The sequence below is a fragment of the Bombina bombina genome, chromosome 5 (genome assembly GCF_027579735.1).
Source record: "Bombina bombina isolate aBomBom1 chromosome 5, aBomBom1.pri, whole genome shotgun sequence".
Taxonomy (NCBI): Eukaryota; Metazoa; Chordata; class Amphibia; order Anura; family Bombinatoridae; genus Bombina; species Bombina bombina.
The window spans coordinates 18,834,098-18,850,894 of NC_069503.1; the positions used below are offsets into that span (position 1 = coordinate 18,834,098).

Below are 16,797 nucleotides of genomic sequence, written 5' to 3' on the forward strand. Positions count from 1 at the left end.
GGGCTGACACATTCTGAGCCTAAGGTGGGAAAGAATCTTCATGTGACATCTACACAAGCCCAACCACACGGAGCCAAACAAACCAATGGGATCTGCCGCTTTGTTTATCGCAATAATGATGGGGAATTTATCGGCTTTACAGGGGCCTCAAGTTTCAATGCCATCTGACTGTGTCTGACCCATAAACTGACCCTTAAATATAAGGATGCGCATACGCATGTACTACTCTCTAACTGTATCCTGAGAAGTCTGTAGGATATTATATCTATTTAAATAAATAACAGCAGGACCGGCAACTCCTCGCCCAGGGGACAAGTACCACCCAGTGACCCGACTAGATCAACTCACCCCTTTTAAAATGTTACATTTGATATTAAAAAATAAAAGTGGATACTTTGTTACATGGGGCTGTGGCCCCTTCTACGGCACTCAGGCAGGGCAGCCTATAGCTACAGTAACCAGGGCTTATGAGGGTACATAGATAGATCATAGTTAGATAGATAGATAGATAGATAGATAGATAGATAGATAGATAGATGATAGATACTGTAGATATAAATAAATATAGATAGATGATAGATAGATAGAAAGATAGATAGATAGATAGATAGATAGATAGATAGATAATAGATATATGATAGATATATATAAAGAAATATAAATTGATGATAGATGATAGATATATAGATAGATAGATGATAGATAGATAGATAGATAGATACTAATAGATTGATGATAGAAAGAAATATAGATAGATGATTGTCACGAATACCCCATGATTGAGATGCTAAGGGGTTAATTTTCTGAAGTTTTGTGCTAAAAACATTTGGTTTTCAAGAAGAAATGTGTCCTGTGTTTATATTTGAGGTTCTGTGATGTGCCAGGACCCTCATAAATAGTTTCTAAAGCCCATTTCACCAAATGTTATTGTGTATGCATTGAGCCATAAAGCCAGCAAACTTGTCAGCTCAAGAGAGACAAAGCAGTGCCTCTCCGCAGAGCAAATAAGGTCAATAAAGGGACATGGGTACAATGTAGATATGTGTTTAAAAATAAGTAGTTTTCCAGCCTCCAGTTAAATATAAAAGACCTTTATTAGTTTCTTACAGGGTCCATCATATCAACCAACAACGTTTCAAACCTATTCCAGGTTCTTAATCATGTCTATTGAGTAGTGTACAGGTGTGTCTTTTACGTGGCCGGACTGTTATCCGACTGACGCTTGTCCGACGGACATTTGTCCGACGGACAATATTCCGAAAGACATTTATCCGGCTGCTGGGTGGGAATGAAGCTTAAAAATCACGGTTTTATAACATTTTTAATAGTGGACTGACAAAAGACAATTAAATCAACTTATATATAACATTTATAACATTTTTAATAGTGGACTGACAAAAAACACTATTAATGTGAACTCAATAAGGGATAATACCATTCACAACCACAATACTTTCAAATTGAATGAAATACAAACCAATACTGAAGCTAACACTACAGTTTATATCAATACTGAGTTGCACTGCAATGTAGAAAATACAGAGGATGATTTAGTTCACAACATCTCAAATTATACCTTGTCAGAAATAGAATATGCAATCTTAAATAAAGGTTTATCATACTGTTTACCAAACATACATGATGAATTTATCATAGAACTAGATTTAGAGAGGTTCTTCAGGAAATTGAAACTTAAAGTACATTTTTCTACACTTAAAAATATGATAGAAACACCTATAACAATTAAGATTGATGACAAAAAAAAGGATATAAAATTCAATGATCCTAAAACATTTGGTATTAAAGGAAAGAGCAAATTTAATCCACCCTCACAACACAGTGTAGCTACATTTGCAAAATTAGTTCAAAAAGAAGTAAAGAATTTATTCAAAAGGAACAAAAAGAGAGGACTAGTACAAATAGATAGGAAACAACAAGAAGCCATTAACACGTTAAAAAATAATAAGGAAATCACAATAAAGGAAGCAGATAAGGGCGGAGCAGTTGTTTTACTAAATAAAATTGATTATGTGAAAGAGATACAAAGACAACTAAATGACACCACAGTATATGAAGCCTTGACCAGAGATCCTACAATCCAAATTGGGAAAGAAATAGAACACATCACAAACATAGCGGTTAAGAATAGTATCATCACAAATGAATTCAAAGAATGCTTAATTGAAAAAAACCCAGTAAGACCTGTAATATACATCTCACCTAAAATACATAAAAATAAATTCCAACCACCAGGATGCCCAATAGTGGCAGGGGTGAATTCTATCTTTTCAAAAATTGCAGTTTTTTTAGATAAAGTATTACAACCCTACTTATTAGATACATCATCATATCTAAAAGACACTAATGATTTTCTTGCTAAATTAAAAGATATTGGACAGATTGGAGACAAATGTATTCTATACTCATTAGATGTTACTAGCTTATATACATCTGTGACGGACCCTTCGGTCAGGACTGAAAGCGTTAACTTTATTTTCTAAATACAAGTTGCTGGCTCCAGCCATAATTTAGTTAGTGATAAGAATTCCATTGTTTAATCACCTCCAGAGTCAGACTGTTGGTGATAAGGACTCCATTGTGTCTTATGTTTAACTTGATATCTGCCTAAGTAAAGTAATGTATTCTATTGTATCATGTAAAAGGGCGTGTTCCCTCCATGTAATGTACAACAGTCTTTCAACCCCCCCATTTGGGGACAAACCTGTATAAATACTAGGCATCTAGCCTTTAATAAATATCATTCTGTTTTAAACCTGATGTGAAGCCTGGTCTCATGTTTGAGGGGAAAAACTGGCTGGGTTGTGAGTTGCTGATTCCCTATGCAGGACATTGTTCATCTGGTGTTAACCCTTGGTATCCTGTTGGTACCGTAACAATTGGTGGCAAGCGACGGAATGAACCTTATCGCCCAGAAGAGCAACTACACAAGCCAGTAACCTCAGGAAGAGGGGGATTATTACAATACTGACTAAGATGGAAAGAGTACCAGGGACAGAAGGAACCAATGGGCCCAGCATATCAGACAGAACCCCTGAAGAAGCAAGCTTTGATCGGGCGGGTAAAATAAGACTGGCATATTATGGCCCCAACCTATTTCGCCAAAGCGGCGCTGCAGCAAACCCAGTGGAAAAGAGAAAAGTACATTTTGCAGCTTTTAAAAACTTCCTGGAAACAGAAGGAGAGATTGATGGGTACCTTGCGGATTTTGAGAGGCAATGTGCACTACACAAGGTACCCGCAGAGGACTGGGTCACGATATTATCTGGAAAATTATCCGGCCGGGCCAGTGAGGCTTTTCGGGCCATTCCAGATGAGGAAGTCAGGGATTATAATACTGTAAAAGAGGCTCTGCTCTCCAGGTATGCGGTTACACCGGAGGCATACCGGAGGCGGTTCAGAGACACTGTTAAAGTAGCTGGAGATTCCTACCTTGAGTGGGCATGTAAGGTGCACCGCACAGCAGCTCACTGGATAGCGGGGTGCCAAGCCGTATCTGGGGAAGAGGTGCTGCAGCTATTCCTGTTGGAACATTGCTTCGACAAGTTACCCGCAGGAGTTCGAGAGTGGGTTCGGGACCGTAAACCCTCCACCCTGCATGAAGCGGCTCGCTTGGCAGATGAGTATACGGATGCCCGCAAACTGGACACTGCTACCACTAAGCCCCCTGCTAGAGTAGAGTACAGACCCCCAGTCACCCCAGCAGCTGCCAGTTACCAAACCCCGGCGCACTGCTATACCACACGGCCTCCGGCCATGAACTACCCTCAGAGAACCCGGTTCAATTCGTGGGGCTACTCACAACTGATTTGGTGCTTTGGATGTAAGCAACTAGGGCACAAAAGACCAGAGTGTCCCCTAAATGCAGCGAACCAAGCACAGTCCTGGAGAAGACCTGCCGGCGGAATCACACGTAACCCTCAGCCTGCGGCCCGCTACGTAGAGGCGCAAGAATGCTGGGGCATCCTACATGAGGCAGACCTTGTGCAAGCTGCCCACCGGAATAACCGGCGACTGGTTAAAGTGAATGGGAAGGAGGTCAGTGGTCTACGGGATACTGGTGCTACCATGACCTTGCTTCAAAAGAACTTGGTGTCTGAGAAACAGCACACTGGAGACACTGTGACTGTGAGGGTAGCAGGGGGCGGTGTGTTCCGCCTACCTGTTGCCAGGGTACATTTGGATTGGGGAGTGGGCGCTAGACCTGTGAATGTGGGGGTCAAGAAGGACTTACCTGCTGATGTTCTTCTTGGAAATGACTTGGCCCCCCTTGTTTCTGCCTATGCTCCCATGGGTCCCGCTGATGTTAACCCTGTGACTACCCGTGCTCAGATCCGTGCAGCAGAGACTGACCCCCCTGCTGCTAAGCCCCAGAACGCTGAGCTCAGTAAATCTCTATCCGCTATTGATACGTGGAAGTCCCGTTACAATGCGCTGATGAAGGAGAAGAGTCACGTAGAGGATGAAATGGTCACGTTAAATAATCATGTAACAGTGCTAGCGGGAGAGAAGAGGAGTGCAGAGGAAAAAGCACGTTTAGAACAGGAATCTCTGCTAGACAAGCTGCACCGACAGACTGCAGAAAACACCAGCTTGAGAGTGGAACATGAAACCTTAAAGACAAACTTAGTGACACTTGAGGAGAAGCTGACGCTGGCTCATAGTGAGGTGCAGCAACTCAAGGGCACCCTATGTCAGTATGAAGGGATTGTGGATACCTATAAAGAGCAGGTACAGAAAACTCGTAAAGAAGCTGATGGGATTTTGAAGGACTGTTTAGCCCTAGTCTGGGCACTGAGGAAGTTGAACCCTTGTTTGTATGGACAGGAATTCTCTCTCATAACGGGAATACAGATGAATTGTCCTGGCAAACTGACATGCCTACCACCTCCTAGTCCGGTCATCCCCAGGTTGACCCGCCAAAGGGTCAAGCCGGGTCTGCCGGAGTGTTCCACAAGGGGGGAGCTATGTGACGGACCCTTCGGTCAGGACTGAAAGCGTTAACTTTATTTTCTAAATACAAGTTGCTGGCTCCAGCCATAATTTAGTTAGTGATAAGAATTCCATTGTTTAATCACCTCCAGAGTCAGACTGTTGGTGATAAGGACTCCATTGTGTCTTATGTTTAACTTGATATCTGCCTAAGTAAAGTAATGTATTCTATTGTATCATGTAAAAGGGCGTGTTCCCTCCATGTAATGTACAACTGTCTTTCAACCCCCCCATTTGGGGACAAACCTGTATAAATACTAGGCATCTAGCCTTTAATAAATATCATTCTGTTTTAAACCTGATGTGAAGCCTGGTCTCATGTTTGAGGGGAAAAACTGGCTGGGTTGTGAGTTGCTGATTCCCTATGCAGGACATTGTTCATCTGGTGTTAACCCTTGGTATCCTGTTGGTACCGTAACAACATCAATCAAGCATACAAGCGGAATCGAGGCAGTAACTAATACATTGAAAACTAATAACAAATATAATGAGCAAGAAATACAATTTCTAACAGACCTGTTATCCATCATATTATATCAAAATTACTTTTTATTTCAAGACACCTTCTATCTGCAGAAGCAAGGTACTGCAATGGGCTCCAGTGTTGCCCCAACATATGCCAATATTTTTATGTCCCACATAGAAGAGAAGTTTGTATATTCACACCCATTATTTCTACAAAATGGTGCAGCATGGTGGAGATTTGTGGATGACATATTTGGCATATGGTGGGGTGACACTGGAAGCCTATTGCAATTTATACAACATCTCAACACATCTGTTGCTGGTCTCAAATTCACACTCAACATGGAGCAAACAGGAGTAGCCTTTTTAGACACTTTTGTGTATAGAGAACAAGGTTTTTTGAAAACCGATCTATATGTAAAACCAACAGACAAAAATAAAGTGTTACAATATGACAGTTTTCATTCAAAAAAGACAATAGAAGCAATACCCCAAGGCCAATTTAAAAGAGTAAAAAGAATAGTAACTGACGAAAAGAAATGTAACATCAGACTAACAGAAATGGCAGAAAAATTCAAAAGAAGAGGGTATCCAGAAGAATTAGTCACTAAACAATTAGAATACTGCAAAAATCAAAAAGATAATATAAAAAAGAAGACACAAGAAAACAGAATGATATTTGTTACTCAATACAATTCTTTAGGAACAAAGATATCACACATTATAAATAAACACTGGCACATATTGAAAAACTGCAATCCCCATGTTGAAGAATTTAAAGACATACCTATGGTAGCTTACAAAAAAACGAAAAACTTGAGAGACTTACTGGTAAGGTCAGATATAGGTAGCAATAAGAAGAATTCACAAACAACAATAGGATCAGACAATAGAGGTTGTTACCCTTGCTTACATTGTAGTCACTGCAGTTCAGTAATAAAAGGGAAGGATTTTTTTCATCCCATTAAGGGAACTAAATATCCAATAAAGAAATATTTGACATGCAGAAGCACATACGCTATATATCTTATCAAATGTCCGTGTGCCAGAATCTATATAGGAGAGACAAGTAGGGAAGTAAGAACCAGAATAACTGAACACAAATCCAATATTAGAAATAAAAATTTGGAAGCTCCTGTTTCCTGTCACTTCCTCTCCATGGGTCATAACATCAGTCAACTGAGATTTCAAGTCATTGAACAAGTTGACAGACCCAGGAGGGGAGGTGACAGGGACCAAATGCTTAAAAGAAGGGAGATGTATTGGATAAACAAATTAAATACAATGATTCCTGAAGGTCTGAACAAAGATTTTGAATGGTCATTATTTTTCTAATAACTGTAGCACATATCTGTAGTAGCATATTGATTCTGATATTTTTATGTGTATAGGTTTTAATTGTATATATTGTAATATGGTTTTAATATTTCATGTGATAAATATAACAACTTAAAACATTATACTCTAACCACAAGGAAAAGAATTAAAACTAATAAATCTACAAACTTATTTATCACATGTAATTTTAAATTTTAACCACAAGATGGCACTATGGTGCAAACTGATAGAAGATTGAACAGGTATAAAAGACACACCTGTACACTACTCAATAGACATGATTAAGAACCTGGAATAGGTTTGAAACGTTGTTGGTTGATATGATGGACCCTGTAAGAAACTGATAAAGGTCTTTTAAATTTAACTGGAGGCTGGAAAACTACTTATTTTGAAGTTTTTATTGGGGTTTGGCTAACCCTTTCCTGTGCCCCAGAAAGGAAAAGAGAGGTGCTGTCTTTCACTATTTGCATATAAGATATGTGTTTAAAACCTGTTATGACATTAGATGAAGGGAAATATGGCAACCATGTCAAATTTGGTATCAAACTGATTCTCACAACGTAAATAAGAGATTGCCTTTCTGTCTATATGAAAAAATATGTATCTAGCAGAAATTATAATGTGTTCTCTGATTTCAGCCAAAGGTACTTAAAGTTTATGGACTGCTGTAAAAGATAGGGGGTTTCCCAGCCAGCCCCTGCAAAGGGGGTGAGGTCAGGCAACCTGATCTATTGAAAAATATGTATAAGGGTCTTGTGTTTTAACACTGAATTGTCCTTCTTACAAGGGAAGCTGTTACTAACGGAGTAAGGACATATTGCTTCATGCCAACTCCCTAGCACAGATACCAAGACTAGTACAGTATAAGGTTCTGCTATTTTCTTCTTTTTATTTTAAAACTGTTTGATTGTGTGTAATTTTACTTGTAACAACTTTTATTAATAATGCATTGTGCATAATAGTTTTTGCATAATAAATAATTCATTTATTAAGCTTTGGCCTTTATTTAATATTTGAACCACGTTACTGAAAGAAACTGGTAGTATTAAGACTAGTAGTAGTAATACTGTGATTTTATGTTATTTGCTGTCTGGGCTTTTCCTTAGGATTTTCCCTTTAATAAATCATAAGTGGTGACAGCTTGGAGCTATATGTTTGTTTGTTTTTTGTTTTCAAGCAAGCTTTATTGAATTCACAATTAAACGGATATACTATCTGCAGCAGAGGTGCAGACAGATAACCTGAAAGAGGCGCCAAGGATTCTATCCTGCCTGATGAAACCGTGCTGGGACACGGAGAAATGCGTTGCTTGTTTTATATGCTTTTATGCTGTATTAAACCCTTTTGAATCTGTTTCATTGCTGCTGTACTCCTGATCATTTCTGAAGCATTTGTTGCACTGTGTTTGATGTCCATTTGCACTTATTACCTAAGTGCTGCTGCTGCCAAACTAGCAGAGACTGCTATCCACCTAACAACAGTTGTGTAGCAGCAAAGAAGTCCTTTGGAAACTGCACCGCTCCTGGGACAACAAAGACCATCTGTTCCAGGTGCCTGGTGAGTCTGCCGAGCGACTCTTTAGACTCGGCCTGCTTGTACTTTTTACTCATTGATCTGCACTATGTGGCGCCCTCTGTCTTTTCTGTTATAGAAGCTTTATTGAAGTAAACAAATGTGACAGTATTAAATACATATGAACCACCTTAAATAATCATACACGTTATAGAATTTTCCCATCACAGAATGTTCTCATAAGGTGAGTACATTCCTCAACAAATTCTTGCTTGTTACAATATTATCCATTACAAATGGTTCCAACTATATACTTCAATAACATAACTTAATAACAAAAAAAACCCATTAACAATAATAACTACCGTGACTATTACCGTGACTAATAGATATTAGGTATTAGAGGGAAGGGGGGGTGTTTTGTCCAACTGTCCCTGTTCCAAATATAGCCTAACATTTAGAAAAAAGTCCATCTGATTACGCCTTTTATATCCATATTCCTCTAGCATACAGTTGTGATCATAAGTTTACATACCCTGGCAGGATTTATGATTTCTTCGCCATTTTTCAGAGAATATGAATGATAACACAAAAACTTTTCTTTCACTCGTGGTTAGTGTTTGGATGAAGCCATTTATTATCAATCAACTGTGTTTACTATTTTTAAATCACAATGACAACAGAAACTACCCAAATGATCCTGATCAAAAGTTTACATACCCTGGTGATTTTGACCTGATAACATGCACACAAGTTAACACAAAGGGGTTTGAATGGCTATTAAAGTTAACCATCCTCACCTGTGATCTGTTTGCTTGTAATTAGTGTGTGTGTATAAAAGGTCATTGAGTTTCAAGACTCCTGACAGACCCCTTGCATCTTTCATCCAGTGCTGCACTGACGTTTCTGGATTCTGAGTCATGGGTAAAGCAAACGAATTTTCAAAGGATCTGCGGGAAAAGGTAGTTGAACTGTATAAAACGGGAAAGGGATATAAAAAGATATCCAAGGAATTGAGAATGCAAATCAGCAGTGTTCAAACTCTAATAAAGAAGTGGAAAATGAGGGGTTCTGTTGAAACCAAACCACAGTCAGGTAGACCAACTAAAATTTCAGCCACAACTGCCAGGAAAATTGTTCGGGATGCAAGAAAGCCATTACTATGCAAATGCTACAAAGTATCCCACTTACAATACGCCAAACAGCACAGAAACAAGCCTCAAACCTTCTGGCACAAAGTCATTTGGAGTGACGAGACCAAAATTGAGCTTTTTGGCCACAACCATAAATTCTACATTTGGAGAGGAGTCAACAAGGCCTATGATAAAAGGTACACTATTCCTACTGTGAAACACGGAGGTGGATCGCTGATGTTTTGGGGATGTGTGAGCTACAAAGGCACAGGAAATTTGGTCAAAATTGATGGCAAGATGAATGCAGTATGTTATCAAAAAGAACGCCTCATTTTCCACTTCTCGATTAGAGTTTGAACACTGCTGATTTGCATTCTCAATTCCTTGGATACCTTTTTATATCTCTTTCCTGTTTTAAACAGTTCAAATACCTTTTTCCCACAGATCCTTTGACAATTCTTTTTCTTTCCCCATGATTTAGAATCCAGAAACGTCAGTGCAAAACTGGATGAAAGATGCAAGGGTCTGTCAGGAGTCCAGAAACTCATTGACCTTTTATACACACACTAATTACAGATCACAGGAGAGGATGGTTACCTTTAATAGCCATTCAAACCCCTTTGTGTCAACTTGTGTGTATGTTATCAGGTCAAAATCACCAGGGTATGTAAACTTTTGATCAGGGTCATTTGGGTAGTTTCTGTTGTCATTATGATTTAAAAAAAAGTAAACACAGTTGACTGATAATAAATGGCTTCAGCCAAACACTAACCATGAGTGAAAGAAAAGTGTTTGTGTTATCATTCATATTCTCTGAAAAATGGCCAAAAAATCATAAATTCTGCCAGGGTATGTAAACTGATGAGCACAACTGTAAGTAACTCATCAGTTCTCCTCAACCATGTTTCTTTAGTGGGCAATCCAATTTCTCGCAATAAGCGATTTAGCGCTATTAATGCCGATCTGTAAAAGCCTTGACCTTATCTTACATTGTGGTAGAGCTATATCATTCAACAGAGCCACTCTGGGGGTCACTGTAAATGACTCAGAGAGAAGTGTTTTGAAGTGACTGTCCACTGCTATCCATAATGGGTTTATTATCGGGCAGGTCCACCACATATGGAAAATCGTGCCTTTGGCTCCAAACCCTCTCCAGCACCTATTGGATGCTGTTCTATAAATTTTGGCTATTCTAGTCGGTGTCAAATACCATCGATAGAGGATTTTATGATTTAGTTCCAATATTTGTGGTGAAACTGATAAGTTTTTTGAAAGTTTAAAAATTATTTTCCATTCATTATCTGGGATATTCTCCTTTAGATCTAAGTGCCACTTCTGTCATATGTGGGCACCCCCTGGTAAAGGTTATCTCTTAAGATCCTGCTAGCTAAGGATAGAGTTTTTGGGATTATTGTCTCTCTGACGCATAGTGTTTCAAAATTAGTCAGTGGCCGCGTTAAATTCTGTCTATGTATAGAAGAAGTCAGCAAGTGCTGGAGTTGGGCATATTTTAACCATGATGCATAGGATTTACCTGTTGTGTGGAGCTATATGGTTTTAGTTTAGTGTGGGTGGGTGGCATTAAAGGGGAGTGTTGGGCATTTCTTTTACATCTAGTACAGACTAGAGAGTGTTAACCCTTGCACCCACTGAACTATGTCACAAGCTTGCATGGCGTGGCTAGATTGTGACCAATTAGTGACAGTAGAAGGGGTCTGATAACCCTTTCTGTGCCAAACAAGTGACTGGCGCAAGGTTGGTTAACCTTGGTTGTCACAATGATAGATAGATGATAGATAGATGATAGATAGATAGATATAAAGAAATATAGATAAATGGATAATAGATAGATAGATAGATAGATAGATAGATAGATAGATGATAGATATAAAGAAATATAGATAGATGATAGATAGATAGATAGATAGATAGATAGCTAGATAGATAAATATATAGATAGATAGAAAGAAATATAGATAGAAGATAGATAGATATATAAATAGATAGAGAGATAGAAAGAAATATAGATAGAAGATATATAGACAAATAGATAGATGATTAATAGGTAAATAGATAGATAGATTGATAAATGGATAGCTAGATAGATGATAGATAAATAGAAAGAAAGATTGATAGATAGATGTGCCCTGGCCCAAATTCCTTCAACAAGAGCAGCCAAGGGGACACCTGCTACCCTGGCCAAGTCCGCCCCTGCTTTTCTCTCACCTGTGCACAAGGAGAGGTTACAAGCTCGGGCATCAGTTGCCGTCTCCTCACAAACGTCGCCTTCAAACCATGGTCCCAGTTGATCTCTGTAACGGTGCTGTAGCAGCGAGTGGCATGAGCAGTTTGTCCATTCACTCCACGGGCCCCAGGAACAGCTCCCTGCAGGCAAAGGAAATAAAGAATCCATAGAAGTGTGACTTCAGGTGTATGTAAATATGCAGCCCAGACCATACAGACCACAGGGAATCTCTTACACATGGAACTGTAGTGTGTTGTCACCTCATCAGACAGCTGACAGCTGCGAGTGTCAGTCTGATCTGCCAGCACCTGTCTATTTAGGGGTCTTTATACTGTGAGTGAGATACCTTTACTCACACTGATTCTTGTCTTTTTCATGGTTACTCTATGAGGCACAACTTGTTCTCTCTCTTATCTACAGACTGACTTCTACACCGGTGGTCATAAGTGGAACTGCCTCAGAAATATATAAATCCCTGCCATTGTTATTCAGACTGATTTGGTTTTCTCACACACCATTGTATCACGTCATTACGTGGTTTGTTGATTTGTTTATGGTATAATCATTTTATCATTTATATTGTATATCTGTTTATTAGCATGTTTTAGCCCTCAGTTATATTTCTTATTTTAGACAACATCTCTGGATTTACCTACTTTCAAATACAGCTTGAGCGCCCCATAGTAAGATATCCATTTTATCATAACATACCTTCTGCACGCAACATACCTGTCTGCACAAAACATACTTTCACAAAGCTGCATGCAGCATGCTTCTGTCTGCACATAACATACTTTCACATGTCTGAACGTAACATGCCTCTGTCTGCAAATAGCATACCTTAACATGGCTGCATGTTACATGCCTCTGTCTGCACATAACATACCTTCACATGGCTGCACGTAACATGCCTCTGTATTCACATAACATACCTTCACATGGCTGCACGTAACATGCCTCTGTCTGCACATAACATACCTTCACATGGCTGCACGTAACATGCCTCTGTATTCACATAACATACCTTCACATGGCTGCACGTAACATGCCTCTGTCTGCACATAACATACATTCACATGTCTGCACGTAACATGCCTCTGTATTCACATAACATACCTTAACATGTCTGCACGTAATATACCTTTGTCTGCACATAACATACCTTCACATGGCTGCACGTAACATGCCTCTGTCTGCACATAACATACATTCACATGTCTGCATGTAACATACCTTCACATGGCTGCATATAACATGCCTCTGTCTGCACATAACATACCTTCACATGGCTGCACATAACATGCCTCTGTATTCACATAACATACCTTCACATGACTGCACGTAACATGCCTCTGTCTGCACATAGCATACCTTAACATGTATGCATGTAACATGCCTCTGTCTGCACATAACATACCTTCACATGGCTGGACGTAACATGCCTCTTTCTACACATAACATACCTTAATATGTCTGCACGTAACATGCCTCTGTCTGCACATAACATACCTTCACATGGCTGCACGTAACATGCCTCTGTCTGCACATATCATACCATAACATGGCTGCACGTAACATAACTCTGTCTGCACATAACATGCCTTCACATGGCTGCATGTAACATGCTTCTGTCTGCACATAACATACCTTCACATGGCTGCATGTAACATGCCTCTATCTGCACATAACATACCTTCACATGGCTGCAGGTAACATGTGTCTGTCTGCATATAGCATACCTTCACATGTCTGCACGTAACATGCCTTCACATGGCTGCATGTAACATGCCTCTGTTTGCACATAACATACCTTTACATGGCTGCACGTAACATGCCTCTTTATGTACATAACATACCTTCACATGTCTGCACGTAACATACCTCTGTCTGCAAATAACATACCTTCACATGGCTGCAGGTAATATGCCTCTGCCTACACATACCATACCTTCACATGGCTGCATGCAACATGCTTCTGTTTGCACATAACATACCTTCAGAGGGTGCACGTAACATGCCTCTGTCTGCACATAACATACCTTAACATGTCTGCATGTAACATGCCTCTGTCTGCACATAGCTTTACATGGCTGAACGTAACATGCCTCTGCCTGCACATAACAAACCTTCACAAGGCTGCACGTAACATGCCTCTGTCTACACATAACATACCTTAACATGGCTGCACGTAACATGCCTCTGTCTACACATAACATGCCTTCTCATGGTTGCACATAACATACATTAACATGGCTGCACGTAACATGCCTCTGTCTGCACATAACATACCTTCACAAGGCTGCACATAACATGCCTCTGTCTACACATAAGATACCTTAACATGGTTACACATAACATGCCTCTGTCTACACATAACAAACTTTAACATGGCTGCACGTAACATGCCTTTGTCTTCACATAACATACCTTCAAATGGCTGTATGTAGCATGCCTCTGTCTGCACATAATATACCTTAACATGGTTGCACATAACATGCCTCTGTCTTCACTTAACATAACTTCACATGGCTGAACATAACATTCCTCTGTCTGCACATAACATACCTTAACATGGCTGCACGTAAAATGCCGCTGTCTGCACATAACATACCTTAACATGGCTGCACGTAAAATGCCTCTGTCTGCACATAACATACCTTAACATGGCTGCACGTAACATGCCTCTGTCTGCACATAACATACCTTAACATGGCTGCACGTAACATACCTCTGTCTGCACATAACATACTTTCACATGACTGCATGTAACATGCCTCTGTCTGCACATAACATAACTTCACATGGCTGAACGTACATGCCTCTGTCTTCACTTAACATGGTTACACATAACATGCCTTTGTCTTCACATAACATACCTTCACATGGCTGTATGTAACATGCCTCTGTCTGCACATAATATACCTTCACATGGCTGAACATAACATGCCTCTGTCTGCACATAACATACCTTAACATGGCTGAACATAACATGCCTCTGTCTGCACATAACATACCTTAACATGGCTGCACGTAAAATGCCTCTGTCTGCACATAACATACCTTAACATGGCTGCACGTAACATGCCTCTGTCTGCACTTAACATACTTTCACATGACTGCATGTAACATGCCTCTGTCTGCACATAACATACCTTCACATGGCTGCACATAACATACCTTCACATGACTGCATGTAACATGCCTCTGTCTGCACATAACATACCTTCACATGGCTGCACATAACATACATTCACATGTCTGCACGTAACATGCCTCTGTATTCACATAACATACCTTAACATGTCTGCACGTAATATTCCTTTGTCTGCACATAACATACCTTCACATGGCTGCACGTAACATGCCTCTGTCTGCACATAACATACATTCACATGTCTGCATGTAACATACCTTCACATGGCTGCATATAACATGCCTCTGTCTGCACATAACATACCTTCACATGGCTGCACATAACATGCCTCTGTATTCACATAACATACCTTCACATGACTGCACGTAACATGCCTCTGTCTGCACATAGCATACCTTAACATGTATGCATGTAACATGCCTCTGTCTGCACATAACATACCTTCACATGGCTGGACGTAACATGCCTCTTTCTACACATAACATACCTTAATATGTCTGCACGTAACATGCCTCTGTCTGCACATAACATACCTTCACATGGCTGCACGTAACATGCCTCTGTCTGCACATATCATACCATAACATGGCTGCACGTAACATAACTCTGTATGCACATAACATGCCTTCACATGGCTGCATGTAACATGCTTCTGTCTGCACATAACATACCTTCACATGGCTGCATGTAACATGCCTCTATCTGCACATAACATACCTTCACATGGCTGCAGGTAACATGTGTCTGTCTGCATATAGCATACCTTCACATGTCTGCACGTAACATGCCTTCACATGGCTGCATGTAACATGCCTCTGTTTGCACATAACATACCTTCACATGGCTGCACGTAACATACCTTCACATGTCTGCACGTAACATACCTCTGTCTGCAAATAACATACCTTCACATGGCTGCACGTAATATGCCTCTGCCTACACATACCATACCTTCACATGGCTGCATGCAACATGCTTCTGTTTGCACATAACATACCTTCAGAGGGTGCACGTAACATGCCTCTGTCTGCACATAACATACCTTAACATGTCTGCATGTAACATGCCTCTGTCTGCACATAGCTTTACATGGCTGAACGTAACATGCCTCTGCCTGCACATAACAAACCTTCACAAGGCTGCACGTAACATGCCTCTGTCTACACATAACATACCTTAACATGGCTGCACGTAACATGCCTCTGTCTACACATAACATGCCTTCTCATGGTTGCACATAACATACATTAACATGGCTGCACGTAACATGCCTCTGTCTGCACATAACATACCTTCAAAAGGCTGCACATAACATGCCTCTGTCTACACATAAGATACCTTAACATGGTTACACATAACATGCCTCTGTCTACACATAACAAACTTTAACATGGCTGCACATAACATGCCTTTGTCTTCACATAACATACCTTCAAATGGCTGTATGTAGCATGCCTCTGTCTGCACATAATATACCTTAACATGGTTGCACATAACATGCCTCTGTCTTCACTTAACATAACTTCACATGGCTGAACATAACATTCCTCTGTCTGCACATAACATACCTTAACATGGCTGCACGTAAAATGCCTCTGTCTGCACATAACATACCTTAACATGGCTGCACGTAAAATGCCTCTGTCTGCACATAACATACCTTAACATGGCTGCACATAACATACCTCTGTCTGCACATAACATACTTTCACATGACTGCATGTAACATGCCTCTGTCTGCACATAACATAACTTAACATGGCTGAACGTACATGCCTCTGTCTTCACTTAACATGGTTACACATAACATGCCTTTGTCTTCACATAACATACCTTCAAATGGCTGTATGTAACATGCCTCTGTCTGCACATAATATACCTTCACATGGCTGAACATAACATGCCTCTGTCTGCACATAACATACCTTAACATGGCTGAA

General features: G+C 40.0%; 1 protein-coding gene across 1 annotated transcript in view; it reads right to left on the reverse strand.

The window, feature by feature from the left end:
- The window catches only part of LOC128661241 (SCO-spondin-like), a 624,208-nt gene that overhangs the window by 190,797 nt on the left and 416,614 nt on the right, over positions 1 to 16,797 (reverse strand). Inside the window, exon 96 of the mRNA XM_053715520.1 lies at positions 11,685 to 11,843. Coding sequence (XP_053571495.1) covers positions 11,685 to 11,843 — 159 coding nt within the window. The remainder of the gene's footprint in view (positions 1 to 11,684; positions 11,844 to 16,797) is intronic.